Here is a 27913-nt window from a genome sequence, read left to right on the forward strand (position 1 = left end):
AGAAAGAGAGGAAGAGAGAGAGAGGTAGGGGCTAGACAATGTGGATCCCCCTTTTCGCTGTCCCTCGATTGTTTTCATTCCCGAAAATAAACTCGCTAACACAACACCCAGCGTCTGATAAACTAGTCATCTGAATTTGAGAGGATGCTCCCCAGCTCCCAGCAGATGTACATGCTCACCGTGAGAGAGAAGAGAAGCCCCCGGTCCTCCCGACAGGGATCACTGCCGTTGTGTTAGCTGTTAACCGAAGGAGCTGTTTGAACGGTGGGACGGAGAGGGAGCTAGAGACTCTTCTCCAGCTGCCATCCTACTCCTGCTCCTCCCCCTCCCCCCTCCTCCTCCTACACCACCAGAACCACTTCTCTTTCTCATCACATCCAGAGGTAAATAAGCCAGATTCAACAATAACAACCTCTATTCAGAGAAATCGTTCACCTTCCCCGAGTGTTTCCGGTTTGTCAGACACTCTCGGGCAGCCGTTGGTAACCGTTACCGGGATCAGCTAAAGGCGATCTGATTTGTGATGGGGTCTTTGCTTTGTACCCCTGCCTCCCTGGCGTCGGGTCGGGGTTACGCTTCCTAAGGCAAGTCCGAGGTCCACTTTGTGAGCTAGAGATGCGTCAGGGAAGGCCATAGTAAGTGTGAGGTGGAAATTTAAACCCATACACGACCTGCACGGTAAAGAAAAGAGCGTTACAGAGTATGCTAACCGGGTTTGATGCACTCCCGGTGATGCTAGCTTAACGTTAAGCAAGTTACAGCACCTTTCCAGTTAGCATACGTTAGCTAACTACATCTCCAGTCGCTGCTAATCGGCTAACCCCGAGTTGATTTAGTCACTTTAATAAACTTAGCTATGATGCTAGTTCTCTTAGCAAGTGTCTACAATGACAAGAAAATAAGAAATGAGTAATAATACCGTCATATGTGGGGATAAGATAAGCTAATGTTGCTGTTGTGTGTTTGGTCAGCCCCGGAAACCTTAACTGATACTGTAACAAAAGAAATAATTTTAGCCTAAACTACGAGGTTTTTTGAAATACGTTTGCTAGTAGACTTCATGTTTACGTCAATAAATAAAAACTCAGACTAGCTGACGTTTTACGTTGGAGACAGAAAGAGTGAGACAGAATCGTTGTAACTTTTTTTTAATCCTTAATTCTACCAGATAGCTAGCTATGTTTGTCACCACTGCATTGCACGACATCTGTATGAGAGCTAATATTGTTAATTGTATGTTTCTTTAGTTATGTAATGTTTGACTTAAGTTGGAATATCACAGGTAAAAAATAATACACACACTCAAGCTGTGAATGCAAAGTGGAAGAATGACCAGCAGGGGACAAGATGGTTTGGCCATAAGAAGCTGCCTTTAATCAATAACTTGTAAGGCATGCCCAGGCTTGCTATAAGGCTTCTATAAACTGTCTACGTCAGAGATGCAGTTATGTTGGCAGTTTAATAATGCACACTCATAAGCTGACACATCCCTAAAAGAAGCACACTATAGCTATATGGGGAAATATTAATTCTCATACTCCTATCATGAACAGTGTTCATGATAGGAGGGTATCAATGCAATGGCATCGATACCTTCATGGTAGTGAACATTCTTTAAAAGTGTGTGTTGCCATTTTTTTGTTTTGTCTCCGCAGCCTTTGGAGATGTGAGGAATAGAAAGAGATTGGTGATATTGAGCAGCCTGTGCATTGACACGACCTCTTGACCTCATCTTCAGCATGAATGGTGATATGCCTCATGTTCCCATCACTACTCTTGCTGGAATTGCTAGCCTGACAGACTGTAAGTGCAACATCATCTCTCACTAATGCTGTCCACACAGCCTAAATACTAACATTTTAACCAAGTTATGGCCAGGTTAAGGAATTATTGACTGCCAAAATGTTACTATGTGAAGTCTTCTTGGGCTTCTAGTATAATGTGTAGTTATACTGGAAGCTAAATACTGGTAATTATGATGTTTTCACTACTGCTGATTTCAGGGCAGACAGGAGTGAAGTGGCTTATGTTCCTAAAAAAGGGAAGTTGTAGTCTTACAGACAAAGATATCATAGCCCTTTCATATTTGATTGTAATAGATTGTAAAAATCGAACTTGTTCAATGTAGAGGTTGATGGACCTTTATTTCTTTCATTAACTTTCAATATAATGCTACCATATATTGATGGCTTTTTGATTACAAAGATAGACAGAACTTAAAAAAATGTATTCTGAGGCCTTTAGTAAACGGATTAGAGATGTTAAAACCCCAACATTAAATCCTTTACTTTTTATTTTAGCTTAAATATATCAAGCTTAAATAAGCATACCCAAAATGTACTTTCTTAAAAAAAAATTAAAGTGTATCATAGTCATTTGGCAATACTATCAAATAGTTGCATGGTCTACTAATACTTTTCCTAAACCTTTTTTCTTTGATATCTTTCCCATCTTTCTTTCTTTTTATTTCCAACGAACCTAACTAGTCTGTGTATCATCCTTTTAGTGTTGAACCAGCTGCCCTTGCCTTCTCCTCTCCCTGCCACCACCGCTAAGAGTCTGCTCTACAATGGAAGGATCTCCGAAGAGGTCAGCAACCTCCTGGTGTGCCGGGACGAGAATCTGGTGACTCAGCTGGCCCATAGCCTCAACCAGGTCTCCACTGAACACATGTAAGTGCCAATCACTGATGTTTCACAACATCTTTTAATCATTTAAATTGAATAGACAAAAGCTTGCCAGTAGCTACTACAGTAGGTTTGTAAAAGTGTGATTTAAAAAATGGTTTACTAGTTAAATCACTAGTTTAACCTGCACAGGGAATGTAAATTGAGGCTGGAAGGAATCAGATTGCATTACTCAATACTGCATTTAGGCCTAGTGTGCAGCTATTTCCTGCAATATGACTGTGTGCTATATTATTGTTTGCTTTTCAGAGAGTTGAAAGACAACTTGGGGAATGATGAACCTGAGGGTGACATGCCAGCGCTTCTACAAACTCTGCTGTCCAGGAACCCCAAAATATTTGGGGACAAAAGTATGCCAAGTCATTACATTACTCAGTACTCTTGTTTTTTTTTTAATATGACTAGTTACAGCTAGGTAGGTACACACAAGGACTTCCTGTGTCAGATGCACTACTTTGGTGATTTTCTAACAACAGGGGCAGAAGTATTGCAAGAGGAAAAAAATTCTTATTTCTATGGCTGAACTAACTCTTAAAAATGTGTAATGGACGGAGGTGAAATCTTTTTTTGGCCTCTGGGAATAAAGCATCTCATCCTGTCCCACTTAGTATAGATAAAACAGCTTGTTAGATAAAGTTATTTCATTAGACATTTTAAGTAATAGTTGTTTAAGTATAGCACTTGTCACACCATTTTTAGCAACACAAAAATATTTACTAATAAACCAATACACAGCTCTTAAAGGCTTAGCTGTGTTTGTTTTGTCATCATAGATTAAATGACTAATTGCCATAAATAGTTGAACATTTCTCTTTTAACCTTTGTTCAGGGAAGCCTTCTAGTTTTATAAGCAGCTGCACTAGACTGCAATTACGGTTGATTATAATTACATAGTTTTCATGCCCACTTTCATACTAAATCATTATTTGAAGAGAAAAAATTAGGGATGCTCCGATCGCCAATTTTGGGGCCGATCGCCGGAATCAGTATCGGCCGATAGCGATCGCCGATCCGATCAAGTGGGCGGGGCCTAAATGGAAGATTTAAACATCACTTTAAATCTTCCATTTAAAGTGATGTTTAAAACTCAGTTAATGGGGCTCATTCACTGGAGCTTCCACAAACAACAATCAACTTAATTATTACATTCAAATGATGTACATTATTCAAGTTTACATTCACTTTGGATAATAACACGGGAGAAATGAGCGGAAGCGCTCTATTTTCCTCTCTCTCTCTCCCTCCTGACAGCCTGTCAGTATATCATGCAGCTCACTGATCCAGTAATGGGTGACCCGACAGTGAAGAATAAATATATTTATAATAACTAGTTTAGCTTGTTCCAGAGGTAGATCAAATAGCTAAGTAGGTCTAACTCTTGTGTGTTTTGCTCCGCTCACCGGTCCGTCACAGCGGGTGGAGCTGCAGGATTTCTGCTTCACACACGTTGCATACCGCTATTTTACTGTCTTTTTCGGACACCTTGAAATACTGCCAGACCGGTGAAGCCATTTTGGCGAGCTTGTTTTGCCGCACACAGAGAAAAGTGTCATGTATTTTACGTCATGCGATCGGCATGTTTAGAGAGCACCGATCGATCGGGAGAGAGTGAGTATCGGCCGATCTCGATCGGTGACCGATCGATCGGAGCATCCCTAGAAAAAATACAGAAAAGCTGTGTGCACAGTGTGAACTAAACAGCTTGTGTATGACTGAAATCTTGATTACTTCTTATTTTTTACAAATGTACACAGATTTACCAGTTGACTGTGTATACATGTAATTGTTTTCCCAAACCATTACTGCAACAAATCCTATATTTTACTTTCTTTAAAGCTTTAGTGTCATCCTGGCACTGATCTTGATTTAACTAAAGTAATTGATGACGCTGCATATGATGGGGGTGTTATGACATTGTTTGGTGTAGAGTACATAGGGTTTGGTTTAGTTATTTCACTTTTGATGTTGTTAAATCTGAGCTGCCATGTTTCAAGAAGTGTTTATGTTATCAAATATGTAACCCTATATTACTGAGTTGCTATTCCTGAGGTATGTTGGCGAGTTTTGTTGCTGTGGAATTGTGCATATTCAGCTCATTGTTTGAACCAACGTTTTGTTTTCAATTCCTATCTCGTAGGTGTAATGCAACAGCCAATGGTGCAACAGTTTAAGATTTCTCAAAACCAGGTGCATGGGAGTCCAGGATCAAACTATCAGCAATCTCAGAGCCCAGCTGGGTAAGGCCTAGCCGGCATTCAGTCAGATGATGAAGATGTAGAAGTATCTGTATTTATAACAAGAGTACTTCTTCCTCCTTTGCAGATGTTTTGCATCGCCACAATCTGGATCAGGTGCTCGGTTCGTCCCCCAGCAGAACAGCCCTATACCCAGTCCCTACACCCCCCAGAGTCCTGCAGACTACATGCAGTACAATCCACCCAGTTATTCCCAACACCAACAGACCCAGCAAGGTAAGTACCAATAAAATCAAGAACATTTTAATTAGCTACCTGCCACACTTCTGCAATGGATAGCAAAAAGCAAACATTTAGATTTGAATGAACAACATAGAAAAACAGTTATTTATTTAATTTATTTTGTACACTTATTTGTATTCCAAGTCAAGGTGGAAACAATTCAACAAGAAAAGTACTGTGCATTCCCATTTTGATTTACCACATTTATTCATTTTATACTTAAGCATTCTGCCTGAAACAGGAAGTGTTTTGCAAGAGACTACAGAACAAATAGTACTTAGTCAAGGTGTGGCTCTGAGGCGGTGATCACACATTTCCCCCCCAGTACATACCTTTTAAAGTCCACCCACTATTCTTTGAAGGAAAACCCTTGTACAATTACACTGCCATTTCCTTAATATCTTTCATTTTTGTAAAGCACTTTGAATTTCCTTGTGTTGAAAGGTGCTATATATAAATAAACTTGCACCAACTAGATGGTGTTTCTTCTTTCGTCGTGGTCAAAATGCTTATACTGTAACTTCACTTCTCACATTTATTAAACCATGGTTTCTGTGGTTCTTAAATTCAATTATCTGAAATTCAGGCACAAAGAAGTAAAATTGAGGTTTTCCAAGACGCTTAGAATTTACTTCAAATATTAATATAATGGTCTAACCCTCATTGCTCTTGAGTTCTCTATCGTATATCTAAAAAGGGAAAAGGACAGAGACAAAATGACACAAACAAATCTTTAAAAATGTGATTAGATTAGGTCCAAATAGGTTTTGAAAGTCGTGAATTAACTTGTTGAAACCTGTGGTAAGCCATTTGCACGTCACAAATGATTAACCTGGAGATTTTCTTACGCTCTCTGTTTCAGTTCGAACCATCCATGACAACAAGGTCTCTGGTCAGCTGTCAGGTACTTCATCTAATCATAATGCGAGACTAGGCTCAGATGAGGACTACATCCACATGGCCCACAGACTGGGGAATGAGGTAATATAGAATCAAACTACCTGACCTACAATTAGAAGACGCTGACTGATAAACGTGATGCTAAATGTCTTGTGTTCCCACAGGTAAATGACCCCTCCATGAGGGCCTTTCAAGTGAAATCCCCACAGTCTGTGTGTTCCCCTGCTGGGAGTGAAGAGGCTGCAAAAAGTATGATCAATTCTTCTTCTTCTTCTTCTAAAAAAAAAAGACAAAATCTTAGCTAGCTTAACCTTAAATATATTTGTGTTTAACCAGGGTCCAGGCCTCCCCTCATCATGCAGTCTCCTCCCCCCGATGGGCCCCCAGGTGCAGCAGCTGACGTGCTCCTCAGCTCCGGGGACCGCAAAAAGAAGCAGAAGGAAAGGAGTAGAGAAGAAAATGAGCACACGGAAAAAAATCTCTCGTACGACATTGTCAGTTCTCCCTCTAAACAGTCCGCCAAGCTTACTATAAAACTGTCCCGCATGAAGTATTCCGACTTGGATGAACCTGAAGAACATCCTACGAGGTCACGGGTCGACTCAGACCGTGAAACTGATTTGATGTATAATAACATTAATCAGTTGTCAAGGTCTGCACAGGACTTGTCACACAAGTTAGGCGCTGAGGAGCAGGCCAACTGTCAGCAGATTCCTGTTCGGCCAATCACTAAGGAGTCCGGAGGCGTCAGCGGGGTCGTGTTTGATGACGCTGAGATGGACACACTAACGGAGATCGAGAGAATAGACCGCGAGTCGGCCAGCGAGAGAGAAAGGTGGTCTAAAGAAGTTCAGGATAAAGGTAATGTTCGTCCGCCTTTGCCCTGTTCTTTCTGATTCTTCCATGACCTACATCTGTTTGTAGAAGATCTCATTTTCATCTTTTTTTTATATCACAGATAAGCCACTGAAGAAACGAAAGCAAGACTCATATCCTCAGGAATCCGGAGCTGAGTCCAATGAAGGGCCCGCTGTACAAGTGTGCAACGCTGACAGCAAGTTGACACCCAAGAAGACGAATGCTGCGAGTAACGGAGCCGGTCGGCCTGCTTTGATGGTCAGTATTGATCTGCAGCAAGCTGGCAGAATGATAAGACAGCCTGTCGTGGTCTTGGAAGCACAGAAGATGTGTGACGACCACGTACTGCACATCAATTCAAAGAATGATGCAATCGCAGATAAAGTTGTTGAAAACGCAGATAAAGTTGTTGAAAACGCAGATAAAGTTGTTGAAAACAGACCTGGGATCATCAAACAGCATACTGACAGCACCAGGAAGTCTGGCTCAGAGGGGCAACCTGTAACCCCCAAACAGAAGCAGGAAAGTCGACGCGATTCCAAACACAGACATGACGATAAAAAAACAGTCAGTGGCAAGGGACATGTCGACAAACAGCCAGACAAACAGCCAGACAAACAGCCAGACAAACAGCCAGACAAACTGCCAGACAAACTGCCAGACACACCGCGGCAGAAACATGACAAGCATTCAGACCCACGCCACAAAGAGGAAAATAACCACAACAGTCATCGATCCAACGTCGGCCAACCTGAGACTCCAAAAACCCCGAGCAAGGCAGAGCGTAACTCCAAACATGGAGAAGACAAAGTCAAGGAAAAAGATAGGGATAAAGATAACGAAAAGGAAAAAAATATAGATAAAGAAAAAGATAGAGATAGGGATAAGGTTAGAGAACGAAAAAAAGAAAGAAATAAAGAAAGAGAAAAGGATAAGGTACGAGATAAAGATAGAGATAAGGAAAAAGACAGAGATAAAGAAACTGATAAAGAAACTGACAGAGATAAAGAAACGGACATAAATAAAGAGAAAGATAAGGAAAGAGACAAAGAGAGAGATAAGGACGGAGTTAAAGACAAAGAGAGAGATAAGGACGGAGTTAAAGACAAAGAGAGAGATAAGGACGGAGTTAAAGACAAAGAGAGAGATAAGGACGGAGTTAAAGACAAAGAGAGAGATAAGGACGGAGTTAAAGACAAAGAGAGAGATAAGGACGGAGTTAAAGACAAAGAGAGAGATAAGGACAGGGTTAAAGACAAAGAGAGGGAAAGGAAGCACAAAATGTCGAGGGAAAACTGCAACCGACCCTCTCCTGACGGGCATACTAAACCTGAGAGCCCGAGAGTGAAGCAGGACGGTAGCAGAAAATCTGCTGACCTCAATGGACGACAGAGGAAAGAGAGTTCCGGCCCTCAAAACTCCCAAAATAAGAAGGAGAGGAAAAGTGGGGAGGGAGTCGTTACTGGCCAAGCTGGAAACAAACAGCAGGCTGTGGAGGCCAAACCCAGCGAATTCCCCGCTTACCTGCTGGGGGGCAAGTCCACTCTGAAGAACTTTGTGATCCCTAAATTGAAACGCGATGTGAAAGAGAAAGACCCCCAACTCCTGAGCAAACTGACAGAGAGCGAGCCCCTGGTCCGGCTGGAGAGAGTGTCGTTGGTGGAGAGTTTAAACAAGGGAGCCAAACCCCTCGTGGTGCTCAACAAACTCAGCATCGCTGAAGTCAAAACCATCATCAAGGAAAGCAGGAATTCACACAAATCCAAGACCTCAGGGAAAGGTACGATTTACTTTGAAATATGTACAATGGGCCCAGTTTCCAGATTGTGTATTTCCTTCACACCACTATCAGTATTATTATCACAGTCTTTAATGACTCAGTAACTGATTGTATTTTCTTTTAAAGTACAGATGTGTCTGTGCAGGAAACTAACTCATCTCTTGTTTTTACAGAAATGTCTTCTGCTGAGAAGACAAACAAGCGGAATCACAGTTTGATCAGTAAGAAATCCAAGTACGCTGAGTCGGATGATGATGAAGAAGATGACAAAGAAGAAGATGAAGATTACTCTGAAAATGAGTGTTAGTATTTAACCTAAGATTTTTTTATTTTTGTACACACCACAAAATAAGTCAAAAAGCACTTCTTATACTAAATAAATCGAAGAAGAATAAAAATATACAGTGGGGCAAAAAAGTATTTAGTCAGCCACCAATTGTGCAAAAAAAAGAATTTATTTGCAAATGATGGTGGAAAATAAGTATTTGGTCAATAACAAAAGTTCATCTCAATACTTTGTTATATACCCTTTGTTGGCAATGACAGAGGTCAAACGTTTTCTGTAAGTCTTCACAAGGTTTTCACACACTGTTGCTGGTATTTTGGCCCATTCCTCCATGCAGATCTCTAGAGCAGTGATGTTTTGGGGCTGTCGCTGGGCAACACGGACTTTCAACTCCCTCCAAAGATTTTCTATGGGGTTGAGATCTGGAGACTGGCTAGGCCACTCCAGGACCTTGAAATGCTTCTTACGAAGCCACTCCTTCGTTGCCCGGGCGGTGTGTTTGGGATCATTGTCATGCTGAAAGACCCAGCCACGTTTCATCTTCAATGCCCTTGCTGATGGAAGGAGGTTGTCACTCAAAATCTCACGATACATGGCCCCATTCATTCTTTCCTTTACACCAGGGGTGGGGAACCTCCGGCTTCCGGGCCGTATACGGTCCGCGAGACAATTTGGTACGGCCCTCGAGGTAATTTATAAACACACGCAAAAAAGAAAAAAATGTAAGAAATCTAGACCGCAAAAAAATTAAACAAGCGAGTACCTGTTTTTCCTGGCCAAGGTCAGGGTCCTTGAACACAACACGAGCCTAACGTGTCATCACGTGGTATATGTCTCGACTGACAGGGGTGCAGTTCTGACTGAGAGCACCAGAACGCCACTCCAGCACTTCAGAAATTGCAGTACCGATAAGGAGCCTTACACATGCTGCAGTTTCTGCGTGTCTGTGTCTTTAGTTGAAAGCCCAGTGGCGATCTGTTCATCTGTCATACTGATACAGTCAATAACTTTGTTGTTATTATCATCTGGTTAGCTAGCTATGCTAACAAATATAAGATGCTTTTTCTACAACCAGTGAGGTAAAGGCACATCTTTATATGATCATTATAGTTATAAAAAAATAAGAGAATAAAGTGTAGGTTTAACAGGTATAAAATACTATATGACAGTAAAAAAAAGTTGTTATTAATAAAGAAGAATACAGTTTGAGAGGGGAGTGATTTGTCAAATATTCATAAAGAAAAAAAAATCTGCTTCCAGTTCTGTTTCATATGGGTGTTGAGAGATGTATCCATAGATCTCCTAATTTTGCTCTCAAAGTGCACCAGGTTGATGCTTTTAACTTCAACATTTAAAAAAAAAATCTTCCCGGGGGAGCATGCCCCCCGGACCCCCCTAGAGGAGGTTAGGTCCCCCCCCCCCCCACTTAAATCATGTTCACATGGATAGGAAACTAAATACATTTGCACACATCTTGTATCCATATCTTTCTGTTTTGGTGGTCACGCCACACCGTGCACGTGCATGCATACGCGAGTCATGGTGAGATATCTGGATTAAGAGGTTGCTTTTTCTTTGCACAGAACGAAATGAATGGGCTGTGATTTTAGTTTTTTTAAGCAGAGGTCAATAATTTGTACGGCCCTCTGAGGATATTGTAAACATTGAAATGGCCCTTGAGAGGAAAAAGGTTCCCCACCCCTGCTTTACACGGATCAGTGGTCCTGGTCCCTTTGCAGAAAAACAGCCCCAAAGCATGATGTTTCCACCCCCATGTTTCACAGTAGGTATGGTGTTCTTTGGATGCAACTCAGCATTCTTTCTCCTCCAAACACGTCTAGTTGAGTTTTTACCAAAAAGTTCTATTGTGGTTTCATCTGACCATATGACATTCTCCCAATCCTCTTCTGGATCATCTAAATGCTCTCTAGCAAACTTCAGACGGGCCTGGACATGTACTGGCTTAAGCAGGGGGACACGTCTGGCACTGTAGGATTTGAGTCCCTGGCGGCGTAGTGTGTTACTGATGGTAGCCTTTGTTACTTTGGCCCCAGCTCTCTGCAGGTCATTGACTAGGTCCCCCCGTGTGGTTCTGGGATTTTTGCTCACCGTTCTTGTGATCCTTTTGACCCCACGGGGTGAGATCTTGCGTGGAGCCCCAGATCGAGGGAGATTATCAGTGGTCTTGTATGTCTTCCATTTTCTAATAATTGCTCCCACAGTTGATTTCTTCACACCAAGCTGCTTACCTATTGCAGATTCAGTCTTCCCAGCCTGGTGCAGGTCTACAATTTTGTTTCTGGTGTCCTTTGACAGCTCTTTGGTCTTGGCCATAGTGAAGTTTGGAGTGTGACTGTTTGAGGTTGTGGACAGGTGTCTTTTATACTGATAACGAGTTCAAACAGGTGCCATTAATACAGTTAACGAGTGGAGGACAGAGGAGGCTCTTAAAGAAGAAGTTACAGGTTTGTGAGAGGCAGACATCTTGTTTGTTTGTAGGTGACCAAATACTTATTTTACAGAGGAATTTACCAATTCATTCATTAAAAATCCTACAATGTGATTTCCTGGATTCTTTCCCCCCATTCTGTCTCTCATAGTTGAAGTGTACCTAGGATGAAAATTACAGGCCTCTCATATTTTTAAGTGGGAGAACTTGCACAATTGGTGGCTGACTAAATACTTTGTTGCCCCACTGTATATAACAAAATAAAAAGCACTAATTATGCTAGAATATTGTTTACAAATACCCTAGTTTTTAAGATTTAACCCAAAAAAAAAAGCGGAGATGTTTTGATTAGAATTATTGCAGCTATTGAGCAACAATTGGAGCTTAAATTACTTGATATTTTCTGACCTATCTTTCCTGGGTTCTGTGTTTTTCTTGTTACAGCTCCAAAGAAAAGGTCTAAGAAAAGTCACGACAAACCATCTAAGTCTGAAAAGAGGGCGGGCTCTGGAGAGCACCGGCGAAGTAGCGGTTCCCACGCTGCCCGTCGGGGGTCCGGTGGCCGCAGCCGTGAACTGAGTGAATCAGAAGAAGGCAGCCCAACTCCAAGCCTGAGTGATTGTGAGTTTATTTTCCACAAGCTTAATATAAATAGATACAATTATAAAGGGTTTTTTGTTAAGTATCTCTAAGAAGACAACATGAATTTACCTTACACAACATACACTTGTGTAGGTCAATGCAAATCGTGATTGCCGTGTCTGGCGGCTGTCGTTCAGATCATTGCCATCTGAAATCAATGATCCATCTGGCCAATCCCCTGGATAGTCAGATTACTGCACCAAGTCTTCCTCTAATAAATATTCAGAGCTCGAGGGTGAGCTGCTGCTGTCAAGGATTTGACAAATGTTGTTTTCCTTTTGTTCAGCTGCCAGAAAATTGAAGAAGAAGGAGAAACAGAAAAACAAGAAGGCGTATGATTCCAAGCTGACAACAGAGGGTATTCTTTCACCACGTTGATTACTTTTATACTAATGGTGCATTTTAAAGCTAAATATGTTTTTTTAATCAATTTGTTTACATTTCTTTTAACAGAAAAGATGGACTCCTCCTCATATAAGAGATTCCTGGCCAATGTGGACAGCATTCTTGAGAGCCTCGAGGATGTGGACCTCGCTGCTACAGGTGAACATTTACTGCTGCAATATTTTTATGACATTTGATGAATTGTTAAGACATTTTTTTGACTATTATAACTTTGTTCCCCTCTAACAGATGATGATGATGGCATACCTGAAGAGCTGTTGCTCGGAAAGCACCAGTTGAGTGAGCTATGCAGTGATTCCACTAAGCTCAAAGCTATGCGCATCTTTCACAAGGTAAGAGGAGTGTGTTTGTGACACCGGTTGATATTTAGCTATTGTAAGTTTGATTGAAAGTAATCATTTGTTTACTCCTTAGTTTCCGTCTGATAAACTGGTGAAATTTCTGAATATCCTGGAGAAGAACATTCAGGACAGCGTCAAACTTACCACGTTAATGAACCATGTAAGTTTACAGGCACCTATCATTTTTTTGTTGCTTACTTGATTTAACTTTTGAGCTTTTCAATAAGATTTTTTTTTGTTTCTGTAGGATAATGATTCATTGGACGAGGAGCGGTTGTGGCGTGACCTCATCATGGAGCGGGTGGCTAAGTCTGCTGATGCCTGTCTGACTGCTCTCAACATCATGACATCTCCACGCATGCCCAAGGTTGTTTACATAGAGGACGTGATTGAGAGGGTGCTGCAGTACTCCAAGTACCATCTGCAAAATTCTCTGTACCCTCAGTATGACCCCGCCTACAGAGTGGACCCCCATGGAGGTCAGCACACTTTTCTTCTTAGTTCTACAAAATCTGTGAGTGTTTTTGTGCGTGTGTTCATATAAGCTCCAATACAACTCTTTTTTCAACTCCGATTTTTCTTTGTCTTCCTCACCTAAGGTGCTGTGCACACTCCAAAGTCCAAAAGAGGAAAGGGTTCCAGCCACAAACAGAAGGTGGTGGTCATGCTCTACAACAAAGTGTGTGATATTGTCAGCAACATGTCAGAGCTGCTAGAGATCCAGCTGCTCACTGACACCACCATTCTCCAGGTGAGACTCTTTATCTGTCTGTCATCATTTCAGTTCATGACCCTGTTAAACCTTTGAGTTCTAACACACCTGATACTCTTGTTTCCCACTTTTAGGTGTCGACTCTGGGTATAACACCTTTCTTTGTGGAGAATGTCAGTGATCTGCAGTTATGCGCCATCACACTAGTGACAGCAGTAAGTCTCCATGGCATCCATTTTCGTTTTATTTCAGCAGTCAGTTTTGTGTTTTATGACACCCACACAGTGTCTTCATTTTTATGTTTTGATTCATTGCTTTGCTTTCTCTTCCTCAGGTGTTCACTCGCTACGAGAAGCACAGGCAGCTAATTCTTGAGGAGATATTCACCTCCCTGGCTAGACTGCCAACGAATAAACGGAGCCTCAGGAGCTTTAGGTTACTATATATTTAGTGAATTATATCATTAAAATAACATGAATCAACATTTTTATTATTTAAGTGCTTTGTGTTTCTCTGTAAACCTAACAGCAGTTGTTTCTCGCCCAGGCTAAACAGTGATTCAGGAGGAGATGTGTATATCCAGATGGTCACTGCACTGGTTCTTCAGCTCATCCAGTGTGTGGTTCACTTTCCAGAGAAGGACGGAGATGATGATCATAATAAGAAGGTAACCACCGCAGATTTAGAAAATACTAAAACCATATTTTTCAGAAATTATGCTTTTATTCGGAAATGATTTAACATATTGGATGCTTTTTTCTAGGTGGATAAAGATGTCTTCATCACAAACTCTTTTGAAACTGCCATGCGGACAGCTCAGAACTTCCTATCAGTTTTTCTCAAGAAGTAAGTCACTGTAGAACTTGAACACTTGTCTTTCATCGTTTTCACACTGTAAATACACTTTTGTTCAGAAACATATACAAATATGTGTCGCTATATGTGCGATATATACGATGTGCGATATATATGTGCGATATATACGATATGTGTCGCGTTTCCACTGCAGGCCTCGCTCGGTTTGGTTAGGCCTTATTAGGCCCGACTCACTTTAATGCTGCGCTTCCATTACAGTTTAGGAACTGGGGCAGTTACTATAGTAACGCAGTGTAGGCGGAGCCGTGACGTCATCTTCAATGAGAGCCCCAGAAAAACAACACAGCCGTTAGCTCTTAGCACTCAGAGCTCACAGCTCCTCATATCTGTTCAGAAACTAGACAAAACAAGTACAAACCACAGACTGCCTGTGTCATGGCGAATACAGTCGCTGGTTTATTTATGTCTGTATAGGCCGTTGTTGTGAGTGTGGACGGTCGGAGCATATATAACGTTAGCTTAGCCAAGCTACATTTAGAAAACACGCATTTTTAAAGAGTTTTTCGCCTGCCGTCTGTCTGCAGACTTGTCAAAGCATTAATTAATGGTTTTTACTAACCAGTAACCAGTATGTTGTTACTTCGGCATCATTTTGAAACGTGTATTACAATTAAATCACGGTCAAATATGTTCATCTTGTTGTAGTTGTAGCCCCCTTGCCAGCGATTCTCTCTCTAGTTTAGCATACTCAGCCCGACTCAGCCTGGTTGTTCCTGGCCCTAGAACCACGATTTTATGGGCCAGAAAAAACTGTGAATTAGGACCCGCTAGCCGGTACTAGGCCAAGTGGAAACGCAACCAAAAACGGGCCCCGCACGGCTCGGGACGCTTAAAGCAAGCTACCCGCTGCAGTGGAAACGCGCCATTATGGGTGTCAAAACTAATCACCAAACATTTAGGCAAAGGTTTCGCTCCACTCCACCCAATGCAGTTTGGTTTTCGTGCACACCACTCCACTGAGACAGCTAACTGTCTTTGTGGAAAAGGTTAAATCTATGTTGGACATGAGCCCATATGTAGGTGCTGTCTTCCTTGATCTCAGGACGGCGTTTGACACAGTTGACCACCAAGTGCTCCTTACAAAGCTCACTCATTTCAATTTTTCGGCAGTTTCGATACATTGGTTTAAGTCTTACTTATCGAACAGAAAACAGTGTGTTTCGGTCAACGGTGCCAAATCCCCCTGCCTTGTGAACCCTGTTGGGGTTCCACAAGGTTCCATTCTTGGACCATTACTGTTTTCACTGTACATAAATGACTTGCCTAATGTATGTCCTGAGTTGAATGGGCAAATGTATGCCGATGATGCGGTAAAATGATCTCACCCTGTCTCTCAAATGCTTTGGACAAGGTTCAACACTGGCTGAACAACATTTGGCTGAACAACATTTGCTTACAGTTAAATGTAAAAAAAAACAGTATGCATGATGTTCGAAGGATCCAATGTGTTTTTTAAATGGAGCAGAAATAGAACTAGTCTCTCAGTTCAAGTATCTTGGAGTCATACTGGACTCAAACTTGACTTTTAAGAAACATATTAAGAAAGTATCCAACACAATTAAATTCAACTTGCAAAATGTTAAACAAATCAGACCTTTCTTAACTGTCAATGCTGCAAAGTCATACCTCCACTGTATGATTCTATCCAGTATTGAATACTGTTTGACAAACTGGTCGTTTGCTTGTGCCACACACCTTAAACCAGGGGTGCCCAATACTTCGATCGCGATCGACCGGTCGATCGCAAGGGTAGTGTGGGTAGATCGCATGGCATTGAAAGAAAAAAAAAACATTTCTTATTTTTTAAAGTTAGCCTATCAACCATCCTTACTGTGGCATTTGCCACTTGATTGACTTACAGGTAAGCCAGTCTGAGTTGTATTGTGCCATACGGGTTGATGTCGTTATGACGGGGCCTCACCTCCTCATCTGAAACGCAAATGTGGCGCACTATTATACGCTTATGCGGCGCAATTAGTGTAAGCACGCCACAGTTTATCCGCCGTTTAGGTCCCCCCCCCCCACACACACTGGACGCTGCACTAGGTCAGAAGCCAGAGGAGACTGTGAAGTCCACCGTAGATGGACCACTTTCGGTCAAAATGTACTATCAATTAAGGGCAGCTCATTGTGGAATAGCCTCCCAACTGAGATACGGGATTGTCCCACTTTGAACAGTTTTGAAGGTCAACTCAAAGAATGGTTGAGAAACAAACAAACGTGCAATGTTAAATTGTTAAACCGCTAAATGCACTTTAACACAGGGTATCTCCTCTTGCACTTTAGGAAGCTCTTTTATCTTCTCTTGCACTTTATATGTCGTAGCTGCTACATTGTATTACCATGTGTTTAATTGCCTGTATATGCTGCTCATGCTATTTCTGCATATCAAGTATTTATTTTTGCTATGTATATAAATGTCATGTTCTTAAATGTTGTATGTGAGGGACTACGAATGGAAATTAGCTAAAAGCTCAAATCCGGCATATTTACATTTTGAAGCATTAATTGTTAAAAATGTTCATCAATTGTCCCTCTTCAAATAAACGATTACATGAAAATGAAATGAAATATATTGTATTGTGTGTGTTTCAGGTGTGGCAGTAAGCAGGGGGAGGAGGACTACAGGCCTTTGTTTGAGAACTTTGTTCATGACCTGCTGTCTGCAGTCAACAGGCCTGAGTGGCCTGTAGCTGAACTGCTGCTCAGCTTACTGGGCCGGCTGCTGGTGAGTAACATCAATCACTTTAAAGGAATCACCCCCATCATCTGCTCGGTAGAAACAGCGGCTGATTCCCTTTTTGACATTTCCCCTCCACTTCTCGTGCTCCAGGTGCACCAGTTCAGCAACAAGCAGACAGAAATGGCGCTCAGGGTGGCGTCGCTCGACTACCTCGGCACCGTGGCATCTCGCCTGCGTAAAGATGCTGTCAATAGCAACATGGACCAAAAGACTATTGACCGCATCCTCAAAGAGGTAGACTAGATGATCACACAATTACTTTCACGGAGCTACATTAATAGTGGTGTTGAACTGCTTCTGAGCTGCTTCTGGTTTATTGATTTCCTTACAGACTCAAGGCAGTGATGAGATCCAGCAACTCCAGAAGGCCTTGCTGTACTACCTTAATGAAAACATTGAGACAGAACCCTCTCTTGTGGTAAGTGTTTAATATTCACCCACTAAACTGTGAATATACAGAAATCATTATGGGCACATTTAGGATTTTATTATGAATGGATACTAGGCAGTAGTTAAACACATGGACTGTTTATATAGTTAGACAGGGTTCCTTGATGTCAAATTACTTTATAGTCTTCTTAATTACTTATGTATTCATTTGTTTCATATAGTTTGCCAGGAAGTTTTATATTGCCCAGTGGTTCAGGGACGCTACGACTGAGGCCGAGAAAGCGATAAAGTCTCAAAATGACGATGAGGAAGTGAAAGGCCTTCATCATTCCATGGAAGTTGACTCAACTGAGGAGATTATGCAGAAATCCGAGTCACGAAAGAAATTCCTCCGCAAAGTCATCAGGACATCACCGTCAGATTTCAACTCTCTGAGGTAAATACTACTGTACTCTGCATCAATGCCCTGATTTGGTACGCTGTTTGACCTTATCTCCAATCCTGTTTGACTCTTGATTGTTCTTTCAGGGTAAACTCTGACACGGTAGAGTATGAGGACTCATGTCTGATTGTCAGATATCTGGCCTCCATGAGGCCGTTTGCACAGAGCTTTGATATTTATTTATCACAGGTGAGAGGATTCATTGCAAATAAACGTCAGTGAGAGACTTTGTTGTATTGGTAGTCTCTAACTTTTAAAAATATTTTGTAATAGATTCTGAGGGTGCTTGGTGAGAGTGCCATCGCAGTCAGAACTAAAGCCATGAAGTGTTTGTCTGAAGTAGTAGCTGTGGATCCAAGTATTCTGGCACGGGTAAGTCATCCTGTATTGTTGCTACATGATGCTCATATTACTGGATTGATAGGACCCAGATGAGGGTGTTGCACTTTTTCTTTGTACATGTGATGTGGGTGGCTGTGTGGATACTAGTGTGCTGGACTTCGAATCAGGGTATAGCAAGTTCGAGTCCCACTGCAGTCAGCATGTCGTTGTGTCCCTGAGACACTTCACCCCTAATTGCTGCTGTGGGGATTGTCCACAGTACTGAATGTATGTAAGTCGCTTTAGATAATAGCGTCTAACAAACGACATGTAATATGATGTTTCAGTGTTCTTGTTTTTTGTTTTGTTTCTTTCCGTTAACTGTCAAGTGGGAACTAAGTATTTTTTGTAGTAAGTTTTTGTGTTTCTCTTATTATCCTATGACACTGTGTGAATAAGAAAATATGAAGGACAGACCATCTATTTCCATTTTTTAATTTATTTTTTAGAAAGGGGCAGGTAACATAAGATCATTTTCTTCTCTCTGCTCCTTTTCGGTTAATGGTGTGTTAATAGAGACATGTTTTTTAAACAAGTATTAGACATTAAGTTGTGCATACCATGAATGGAACAAATACAAATTAAATTAAATAGAGGTAGCGCTAAATGTTTTTTTATTTGACAGATAAAAACCTTTTTTTACTGTGAATCTAACAAATTCAACAGGAGATTCTGTTAAAGCCTGGTTGTAATGTTGCTACATTCTAACCAGCAGTCATAACGCTCAGTGATTTGTTTCTTTGCTTGACTTCTCTTTACGTTTTTGTTTTGCAGTTGGACATGCAGCGTGGGGTTCACTGTCGCCTCATGGATAACTCTACCAGTGTGCGAGAGGCGGCGGTGGAGCTGCTCGGCCGTTTCGTGCTAAGTCGACCGGAGCTCATTGAGCAGTACTACGACATGCTCATTGAAAGGATATTGGTAATTTCTTTAGCTTCTCTCTTTACATTTTGAACAGCTCAATGAGAGCTTCTGTATTATGCACAAATGAATCAACTCCTTCCTGGTTTAAAATGATTGGGTCACATCATTGCCCTCTTAAGGGTTTGTGGACGAGGCCATGGCTTACATTGGTCCAACTGAAGTGGAACCTTCACACTTACTTGAGCAAACTGACCAAAAAGTTCATTTAAAGTGCCAAAGTTCAACTGAGGTTAAATCATATTCTCCCACACTGCCCCCTAAAGATCACATGTAGAACTACAACAATTTAGCAGTTTGAATATGCAATCGAGAAAGATATTTCTTCTTGACTATACTGACCTTCCCTTTAACCCATGTTCACACAGGACACAGGTATTAGTGTCAGGAAGAGGGTCATCAAGATCTTGAGAGATATTTGCCTGGAGCAGCCGGACTTCCACAAGGTGACCGAGATGTGTGTGAGGATGATCCGAAGGGTCAACGATGAGGAGGGGATCAAGGTTAGTGTTTGTTACAATCTGAATGATGCTTACATGAGGCACTTAAAAAAAAATATTCTTATATACTAACATTTCTTTTCATATGCAGAAACTGGTGAATGAGACTTTCCAGAAAATCTGGTTCACCCCCACACCCAGTCATGACAAAAATGCAATGACCCGGAAGATCCTGAACATCACAGACGTGGTGCGTATTACGTTGGCTTCCTAATAAGAAACTAATTGTGCTGTTTAACTTTTTTATTTCCTGACTCATGTTCTGCTTTGATTTCATGCCAGGTGTTTGCATGCAAAGATTCAGGCTACGACTGGTTTGAGCAGCTTCTCCAAAATGTGAGTTGTTGACCTGTGTGGTCGTAGTGGTATCTCAACATCATGCCCTTTCTCTTTATGATAGCTGTTTTTTCGGGCATCTTACTGTATCCAACTTCTGTATTAAATCTGTTTAGCTGCTCAAGTCTGAAGAACAAGCGTCGTACAAACCTGCCAAGAAGGCCTGTGTTCAGCTGGTGGACAATCTAGTGGAACACATCCTGACATATGAAGACACTCTTGCAGGTAATGAAAAAAACACCATATTAGCTTACAAAATGAGTATTGTATTGTTTTTGTGTTAGACATTCCTTTGCTTTGACAAATCTCAATGCTCTTTGTGTTTTGCCATTCAGACTGTGAAGACAAAGGGGTCACCTCAGGTCGTCTGGTTTCATGCATCACCACTCTTTACCTGTTCTGCAAGATCAGAGCACAGCTGATGGTCAAACACACCATGACTATGCAGCCCTACCTGACCTCCAAGAGCAATGTAAGTATCATCATTGGTTAAGTATAAGTCTAAAATTCTGACTTTTCTAAAAGTAAGAGTTATCATTTGTTGCTCTAAGGACAGATAGGAACAATACCAACTTTTATGTTGTGCTATAGGGCCATCTAGTGGCAGCCAAATGGAATGAACGCAGCCCTTCTCAGAATCAGAATACCATTATTAGTCCCACGGAGGGGAAATGTGCGTAGTTACAGCAGGAAAAAGGGCCACAGACAGCTTAATGTTACATAATGCATTTCAAAAAAAGTACTAAGTTATGATATACTAAAACAAATATAATTTTTTTTTAAAAAGTTACATAATTTAAAAAAATACACATCCTGTAACAGTTCTAAGGATTTAGCAGCCAGGTATATATTACACAGTTATTAACGGCATTTATATATATTGCACATCTAGCACATATTGCACATAGTTTGTTGGTATTTAGCAGCAAGGGGTGATCTGTGTTGTGTGTGTGTGTGTGTGTGTGTGTGTGTGTGTGTGTGTGTGTGTGTGTGTGTGTGTGTGTGTGTGTGTGTGTGTGTGTGTGTGTGTGTGTGTGTGTGTGTGTGTGTGTGTGTGTGTGTGTGTGTGTGTGTGTGTGTGTGTGTGTGTGTGTGTGTGTGTGTGTGTGTGTGTGTGTGTGTGTGTGTGTGTGTGTGTGTGTGTGTGTGTGTGGTGGGGGTCAACTAGGGGCTCTGCTGGTTGTACCCACATTTGCTGTAATGTGTGAGAAATCAATTGCTTACAATCAGTTGCCATATATAATGGGGCACACCTGTGTAATAAAGACATTCAAATACTAAATGCGTTATACTCAAATGCTAACACTAATGCTGTACATTGTTTAATTAAGTTTTATATTGTAGGATAAACTATACAGTGTTGAATTCATGTCTAAAGCAATTACTTAGTTAGTTATTTCCCAGCTCAGCTTTGGACTGAGCCGCTGTCTCTGCATTTATATTCCAGACTCAGAACGACTTCATGGTGATCTGTAACGTGGCAAAGATCCTGGAGCTGGCCGTGCCTCTGATGGAGCAACCAAGTGAGACTTTCCTCACCACCATAGAAGAAGACTTGATGAAGCTCATTATCAAATATGGCATGACGGTCAGTGTGATTTACAGCTTTCACAAATATATCCCAGGAAAACACAACAAATTCAGATGTGATACTGCTCTGAGCGCACTGATTTTAATTTGATTCCATTTGTTGTGTTTGTTTCTCAGGTCGTACAACACTGTGTCAGCTGTCTTGGTGCTGTTGTGAACAAGGTCACACACAACTACAAGTTCGTCTGGGCGTGTTTCAATCGCTACTATGGTAAGGCTTCTGTAAACATCAATTATAACATAAACAACACACATTTTCTCATACCAGAATTAGCATTCAGCTTGAGATGGGAAAGGCTGGAAAGAAATGTGAGAATACACAAAAACATCACAAAATATACGTAGGGATTATTATTGTTAACATGATAATTCACTTTCAAATGTACAGGGTTACATTATGCTCTTATCACCTCATTATACTCACTTTCTCATTTCACATGGATATAAATAAGAGCATTAAACGCACCAAAAGTTATTTCTATAAACCAGAGAAACAGAAGTTGGTATTCAATGCCGATTTGTATCTTTCTATAGGAGCTCTTGCAAAACTGAAGACCCAGCACCAAGAGGACCCCACCAGCGTCACCCTGGCTACCAACAAACCTACTCTCCTGCGCTCACTCTTCACTGTGGGGGCTCTCTGCCGACACTTTGATTATGATCAAGAGGAGTTCAAGGGCACTAGCAAGGTAAACAGCAGCCCTCAAACTATTTCAATCATGTGCCTTCTGACTTCTGTTGAACCTGACTCATAAATGACTGCTTTCACTCAGATCGTCATCAAGGAGAAAGTGTTGGAGCTTCTGTTGTACTTCACCACTCATGAAGATGAAGAGGTCCAGATCAAGGCCATCATAGGTCTAGGTAAGTTGCTCCTCATCTCATACTAACATAACATAGATCACTGTCATGTCTTCTTTTTATTTGCATATGTCTTTGGGTTCCCTCTATATTTATTTAAATGATTTCCATTCTCTCCAGGCTTCCAGTTCATCATGCATCCAGAGCTCATGTTTGTTCAGGATGTGAAGGTCCTCTATAACAACACCCTGTCAGAGGATAACCCTTCGGTCAGTCGGAGGATCCAGGTGCTGAAAAACCTGCAGATATACCTGCAAGAGGAGGACTCTCGAATGCAGGTGGCCGATCGTGAATGTGAGTTTAATTAAATATTCCCATTTTGGCTTTATTGTGAAGACAGACAAAATCCCTACTAATCTGTTTGCATGGCTACTCAAAATGAATGTTCCTATTTAAATGCCCTGCTTGTATGTTCTATGTTAGCATGTCAAACATGTAGCACCTTCGAAGACTAACCAAGCCAGTGGTCGCGTTAACCGAATATTTTCCTTCTATGACGATTTTTTTAAAAATAATGACGGAAAAATCTGCCGTACAAATAATTGAAATGTCTGTGAGTTTCTGCGTGACGCTGTGCACGCTCCCGCGAGGTGCATGCATATTTCGGTGGGCATGCATAACACCGACGCTAACAGTTCTCTGCACCCCGACCCCCCCAAAATGACGGGCAGTGAAAAAGTCTAGCGCCACCACTGAACCAAGCTGATGGTTTTTTTTTTTATTCAGGGAAGAATCAGGAAAAGCAGGAGGATCTGAAGGAAATGGGAGACATCTCATCAGGCATGAGCAGCTCCATAATGCAGATCTACCTGAAGCAGGTGCTGGAGTCCTTCTTCCACTCTCAGTCCACTGTTCGCCACTTCGCCCTGAGCGTCATCCTTCTGACTCTCAGCCAGGGCCTCATCCATCCTGTGCAGGTTTGCGCACAGTCTCACTCCAGCACTCTCACACAAGACTGAGTTTAAGATCTTACAAGCAAGAACTGTTTTTTTGTCTCGCAGTCATAACTAGGTTGATGATTAGTCACATTTAAACCTCATTTTCTAATCGCAAAAGATTCAAAAGATTGTTGTTCTGCAGTGCCTTGTTCTTTTTTATTATTGTATTGATGATGGTGATGTAAATATGATCTGTTTGCAAAGCTTGAAGTTACAGTTTACAATATTCTACTTTGTTGGAAGGTTTCTTACAATTGAAATGGTCACATGAGCGAGTGTATTTGACTGTTCTCCATGTTGTTCCACCCCAATGACAACATTCTCTTCCCGTCTTGAATGACTGATGAGCTGATCACTGATTTGAAATCTTTTTTTTTTTAGTGTGTGCCATACTTGATTGCCATGGGAACCGACCCGGAGCCAACAATGAAGAACAAGGCCGATCAACAGCTGGTGGAGATTGACAAGAAATATATTGGCTTCATCCACGTGAGTGACTTGTTTGTTTATTAACGGCAAACTAGATAAGTTACATTTTTGCATTTCTGTAAACGTACACATCTCATAATGGACTTTGTGATAGGCATCGGAAGGATTTGGATCATTATCTATTATCTACATCCATGCTGAGTTGTATTTCTTTGTGAATCCACAGATGAAGGCCGTAGCAGGGTTGAAGATGTCTTATCAGGTGCAACAGGCCATAAACGGAGCCAAAGGCCCACTGCTTAGAGGTTTTCGTCCGGATGACACAGACACTGCTCTCTGCGCTCATCTCTACTCTATGGTGCGAGGGAACCGACAGCACAGACGGGCTTTCCTCATTTCTCTGCTCAACCTGTTTGATGACAGCTCAGTAAGTCACCTTCAGTGCATCTCCAACCAGGCAGTATCCAAGCTTTACTGCTGGCCATTAATAGTTCATTTAGGTCAGGGGTGTCAAAATCAATTTCATCTTGGGCCACATTAGCATCATGGTTGCACTCAAAGGGCCAGTTTTATATACAAGAATATAAAAAATACATATATAAAAATGTAATGTATATAAAATAATGTATTATATTACATTATTGCCTCTGCATTGGATTATTATCGGATAGGGTAATAACTGAATAAGTCTCTTCAGTGAGAATGTCACAAAATGATTTAAAAAGAAAAGCCAAATTCTGGGAAAAAGTCAAAATCAAAAAAAAGAAATTACATTTTGAAAAAAAAAGTCAGATTCTGAGAAAAATACAAATTCTGAGTGCTTCTGTAAATCGGCATGTAACCTTATAATAAACATATTATATTCTTTGCAAGCTCTTGTGGGCCACATAAAATGAAGTCACGGGCTGGATTTGGCCCCCGGCCCTTGAGTTTGACACCGCTGATTTAGGTAGTGATTTTCTACCTTTTGTCTCCTGCAGAAAACAGAGGTGAACATGCTGTTGTTCGTAGCAGACAACTTAGCCTGCTTCCCCTACCAGACCCAGGAGGAGCCTCTGTTCATCATGCATCATGTAGACATCACGCTGTCAGTCTCTGGCAGCAACCTGCTCCAGTCCTTCAAGGAGGTGCAAAGCTTGCTTTTACTTTGGATGGGAAATATTGCTCTTTTTTGTGAGATGAAAATAAAAGCTCAGGTAATACATCTTCTGAATGATTGGTATGTGTTTGGTTCTCTGTGCAGTCTTTACGGAAAGAGCCTGTCAATCAGGAAGAGGAGATAAAGGCAAAAAAGAAGAAGAAGAAGAAAAAGAAGAAGAAGAAGAAGCATCATAAGAGACAACTGGGCTCGGATGAGGACGATGAAGAGGAGGACGAGGAGCAGAGCAGTAGCTCCTCCAGCAGCAGCAGTGAGGAGGAAGAGGAGGTGGTACACAGGGCGAAGAAACCTGTGGATCATGATTCTGACTTTGAAGATGAGGACGCAGTGATGTCCCGCCTGCCCGAAAACTCCAACCCTCTTCTGGAGTTTTCCAGCTCCTCGCAGGGCATCCTGCTGCTGCTGATGCTCAAACAACACCTGAAGAATCTGTTCGGTTTAACAGACAGGTGGGGCCACATCAGAAATGGACGGTTTAACCAATCTATATTTAAAAAAAGTAATGCAATTGATAATATGACTCGGACTAAACTTGTTTTTTGTTTACCTTTCAGCAAAATCCAGAAGTATTCCCCGACAGAGTCTGCCAAAGTGTACGACAAGGCAGTGAACAGGAAGTCTAAGGTGCACTTTAACCCCGGTCAGACACTGCTCTACCTGAAGAGTGATCTGGCCAACACGGAGCTCAGCCACGAGACCAAGAGGAATATTGTTAAACAGTATTTGGATGTAAGCATTCAGCACTATGTTCAAAGTGAATGTGTATTCATGTTTCAATCTCAGGAGTATGACTAATATTATATCTGCTTTTATCTCTTAGTTCAAGGTACTGATGGAGCACTTGGATCGTGACGAAGAGGACCAAGAGGGTGAAGCGAATGCAAACGCCAGAAACAAAGCCATTACTTCACTGCTGAAGGGCCCAAAACCAGTGAACCACAACCACAATAACCACACTGCTCCAGTGGAGTCAGAGGAGGAGGAGAGTGAAGCTGAAGAGCCCCCTGTGGTAGGAATTTTAAAACATTTTAAAATAAAGAACCCGCATAGGATTTCTATGTTCCTGTAATAAGACTGCATCAACGTGGGCAATAGTGAGGTGGATATCAAATTGAAGTTACAAACCAGAAGGGTTGAGGAAGGTTAATAAGAAATAAAAGAGAAAATGTTTTTTCATGATCAAATACAGGATATATTCTGTCGACCCATACAGAATTTCAATTTGACATGATATGACTGTAATGTCCATGACCTACACCAACATCTTAACATTCTTTGGATTATCTTCATTGTTGTAAACAGAAACTCAACTTTGATGGGCGTCTTACTGCAGCTTCACACATTATCCCAACAATTCTGTGAGATTTGTCTGTGGTGCCTCCTGTGTAATAAAGTTGTTTTCATGTGGTACACCCTCTGCTTCTTCTATCAACAGCGCAAACCGAAGAAAGCCGTAGAGACCCCAGAAGACACAGGCAACCTGCAGGAGAGAGTAAAGGCCATGGACATCATTGCCCTCTGCTGTCCCAAATTCAAAGACAGACCACAGATCGCCAGGGTCATCCAGAGGATCAAAACTGGCTACAGCATACACTGGATGACTGGTTCTTACTCTGGGTCCTGGGCGGAGGTAAAGAAACGGGAAGGTCGCAAAAAGGTGCCTTGGGTTGACACCATCAAAGAATCAGACATCATTTACAAGAAAATATCCTTCGCAAGTGGACAAAAGCTGTCGAACAAAGTGGCACAGACGTTACGGGATCTATACGCTGCCAAGGACGGGGACTAAGAGTCACATGGAACCTCCTCCCACACCCCAAACCTGTGCGGACCCAGTATGTTACTCAGAGGAAATCAAACCTCTTTAGATTTAAGGACCAGAAGGAGGAAAAGTATTGTGAACTATGATCTGTTTAAATACAGACATGTTTAAGTTAAACACAAGAAAAACATAAGAAGGAAATGTTTGGGAAAACATTGTGTGGGAGTTCCTTCGCTGTTGTGCAGCAACTTCGTTGTTTGATTTTTACTCCCACTGTATAATAGTTTAACTAAACACATGTTTATATCTGAACATAATTCTGTAAAAAAGTAAACTGAATGTTGGAAATTAGTGTTATGATGATGTTCTTAATAAAGTGTTTTTGGAGTTTAAACTAGCACCAGATGAATTTATTCACTTGACCTGAGCTCCAAGAACTTTTAGCTTTCTTTTTTGTTCTTGTTTCGAACACTTTGTTGTTTACCTACACTGTGTAATGGAGTATCTTTGATATGTTTTATTTATGTTAAGAGCAGTGCAGTATCTGTGCCTATATGCAGGGGAAGTTATATTGTTTTTAATATAGATTTTGATGTTATAGAACACAGCAAGAAAAAAGTTATCCCCCGCTCTTCTGGTGAAACAAATACTGCAATAAATTTTTCTTACGTCTTTGTTACTTGTTTGCGTTTTTTTCCTCACCTAAGAATATTTATTGTGTCATTTTCAAAAACGAATGCCTCGTTTTTTTCTGTCTCACCTGTCTGATGGAGATTTAGAATAGTGAAGTAAGACTTGGAGGGTTTTTTACAGATCAAATGGGACGGCAAACAGCTCTATCCGTGCCTCTAAAGAAATCATAACAGAGCATCCTAAATGGTTATTTAATTATCTAATCATTAAGCAATGTTTGCCATAACAGCTCATCTTGCTTTGATTAAGACTGGAAGGTCATTTTATAAAAATCAGTTGGACGTTACTCCACACTAGTGGTTGATGTCCTGTGCACAATTACGTTTTCTCTTTAGGATTATTTGCATTCTGGTAA

At 41.3% G+C, this 27913-nt stretch overlaps 1 protein-coding gene across 1 annotated transcript; it reads left to right on the forward strand.

The window, feature by feature from the left end:
- On the forward strand, window positions 1–26892 carry LOC117538219 (nipped-B-like protein B). The gene is made up of 47 exons (XM_034203804.1): window positions 1–383; window positions 1656–1803; window positions 2507–2672; window positions 2937–3037; window positions 4825–4924; window positions 5010–5158; window positions 6027–6145; window positions 6229–6313; window positions 6401–6925; window positions 7023–8702; window positions 8876–9004; window positions 11882–12058; window positions 12366–12437; window positions 12533–12622; window positions 12713–12816; window positions 12899–12985; window positions 13073–13304; window positions 13425–13576; window positions 13672–13752; window positions 13872–13972; window positions 14084–14204; window positions 14301–14383; window positions 17009–17141; window positions 17247–17390; window positions 17488–17574; window positions 17768–17982; window positions 18075–18177; window positions 18262–18360; window positions 19144–19290; window positions 19659–19793; window positions 19882–19980; window positions 20073–20126; window positions 20243–20351; window positions 20462–20598; window positions 21574–21714; window positions 21834–21927; window positions 22251–22405; window positions 22490–22580; window positions 22698–22871; window positions 23304–23494; window positions 23897–24004; window positions 24171–24371; window positions 24925–25071; window positions 25188–25552; window positions 25658–25832; window positions 25924–26112; window positions 26539–26892. Exons 2-47 carry the CDS (start codon window positions 1740–1742, stop codon window positions 26890–26892), a joined length of 8265 nt encoding a protein of 2754 aa, XP_034059695.1. The 5' UTR covers window positions 1–383; window positions 1656–1739.
- Window positions 26893–27913: the final 1021 nt, after the last annotated feature.

The sequence above is a fragment of the Gymnodraco acuticeps genome, unplaced genomic scaffold (assembly GCF_902827175.1).
Source record: "Gymnodraco acuticeps unplaced genomic scaffold, fGymAcu1.1, whole genome shotgun sequence".
NCBI classification, from domain to species: Eukaryota; Metazoa; Chordata; class Actinopteri; order Perciformes; family Bathydraconidae; genus Gymnodraco; species Gymnodraco acuticeps.

Bases quoted from the DNA above. Each gene is read 5' to 3' on its own strand.
- LOC117538219 (XM_034203804.1), top strand. From the start codon at position 1,740: ATGAATGGTGATATGCCTCATGTTCCCATCACTACTCTTGCTGGAATT. The intron at 18,178-18,261 runs GTGAGAGGATTC...ATTTTGTAATAG, and splicing joins TTGATATTTATTTATCACAG to ATTCTGAGGGTGCTTGGTGA. The intron at 25,072-25,187 runs GTGCAAAGCTTG...TTCTCTGTGCAG, and splicing joins TGCTCCAGTCCTTCAAGGAG to TCTTTACGGAAAGAGCCTGT.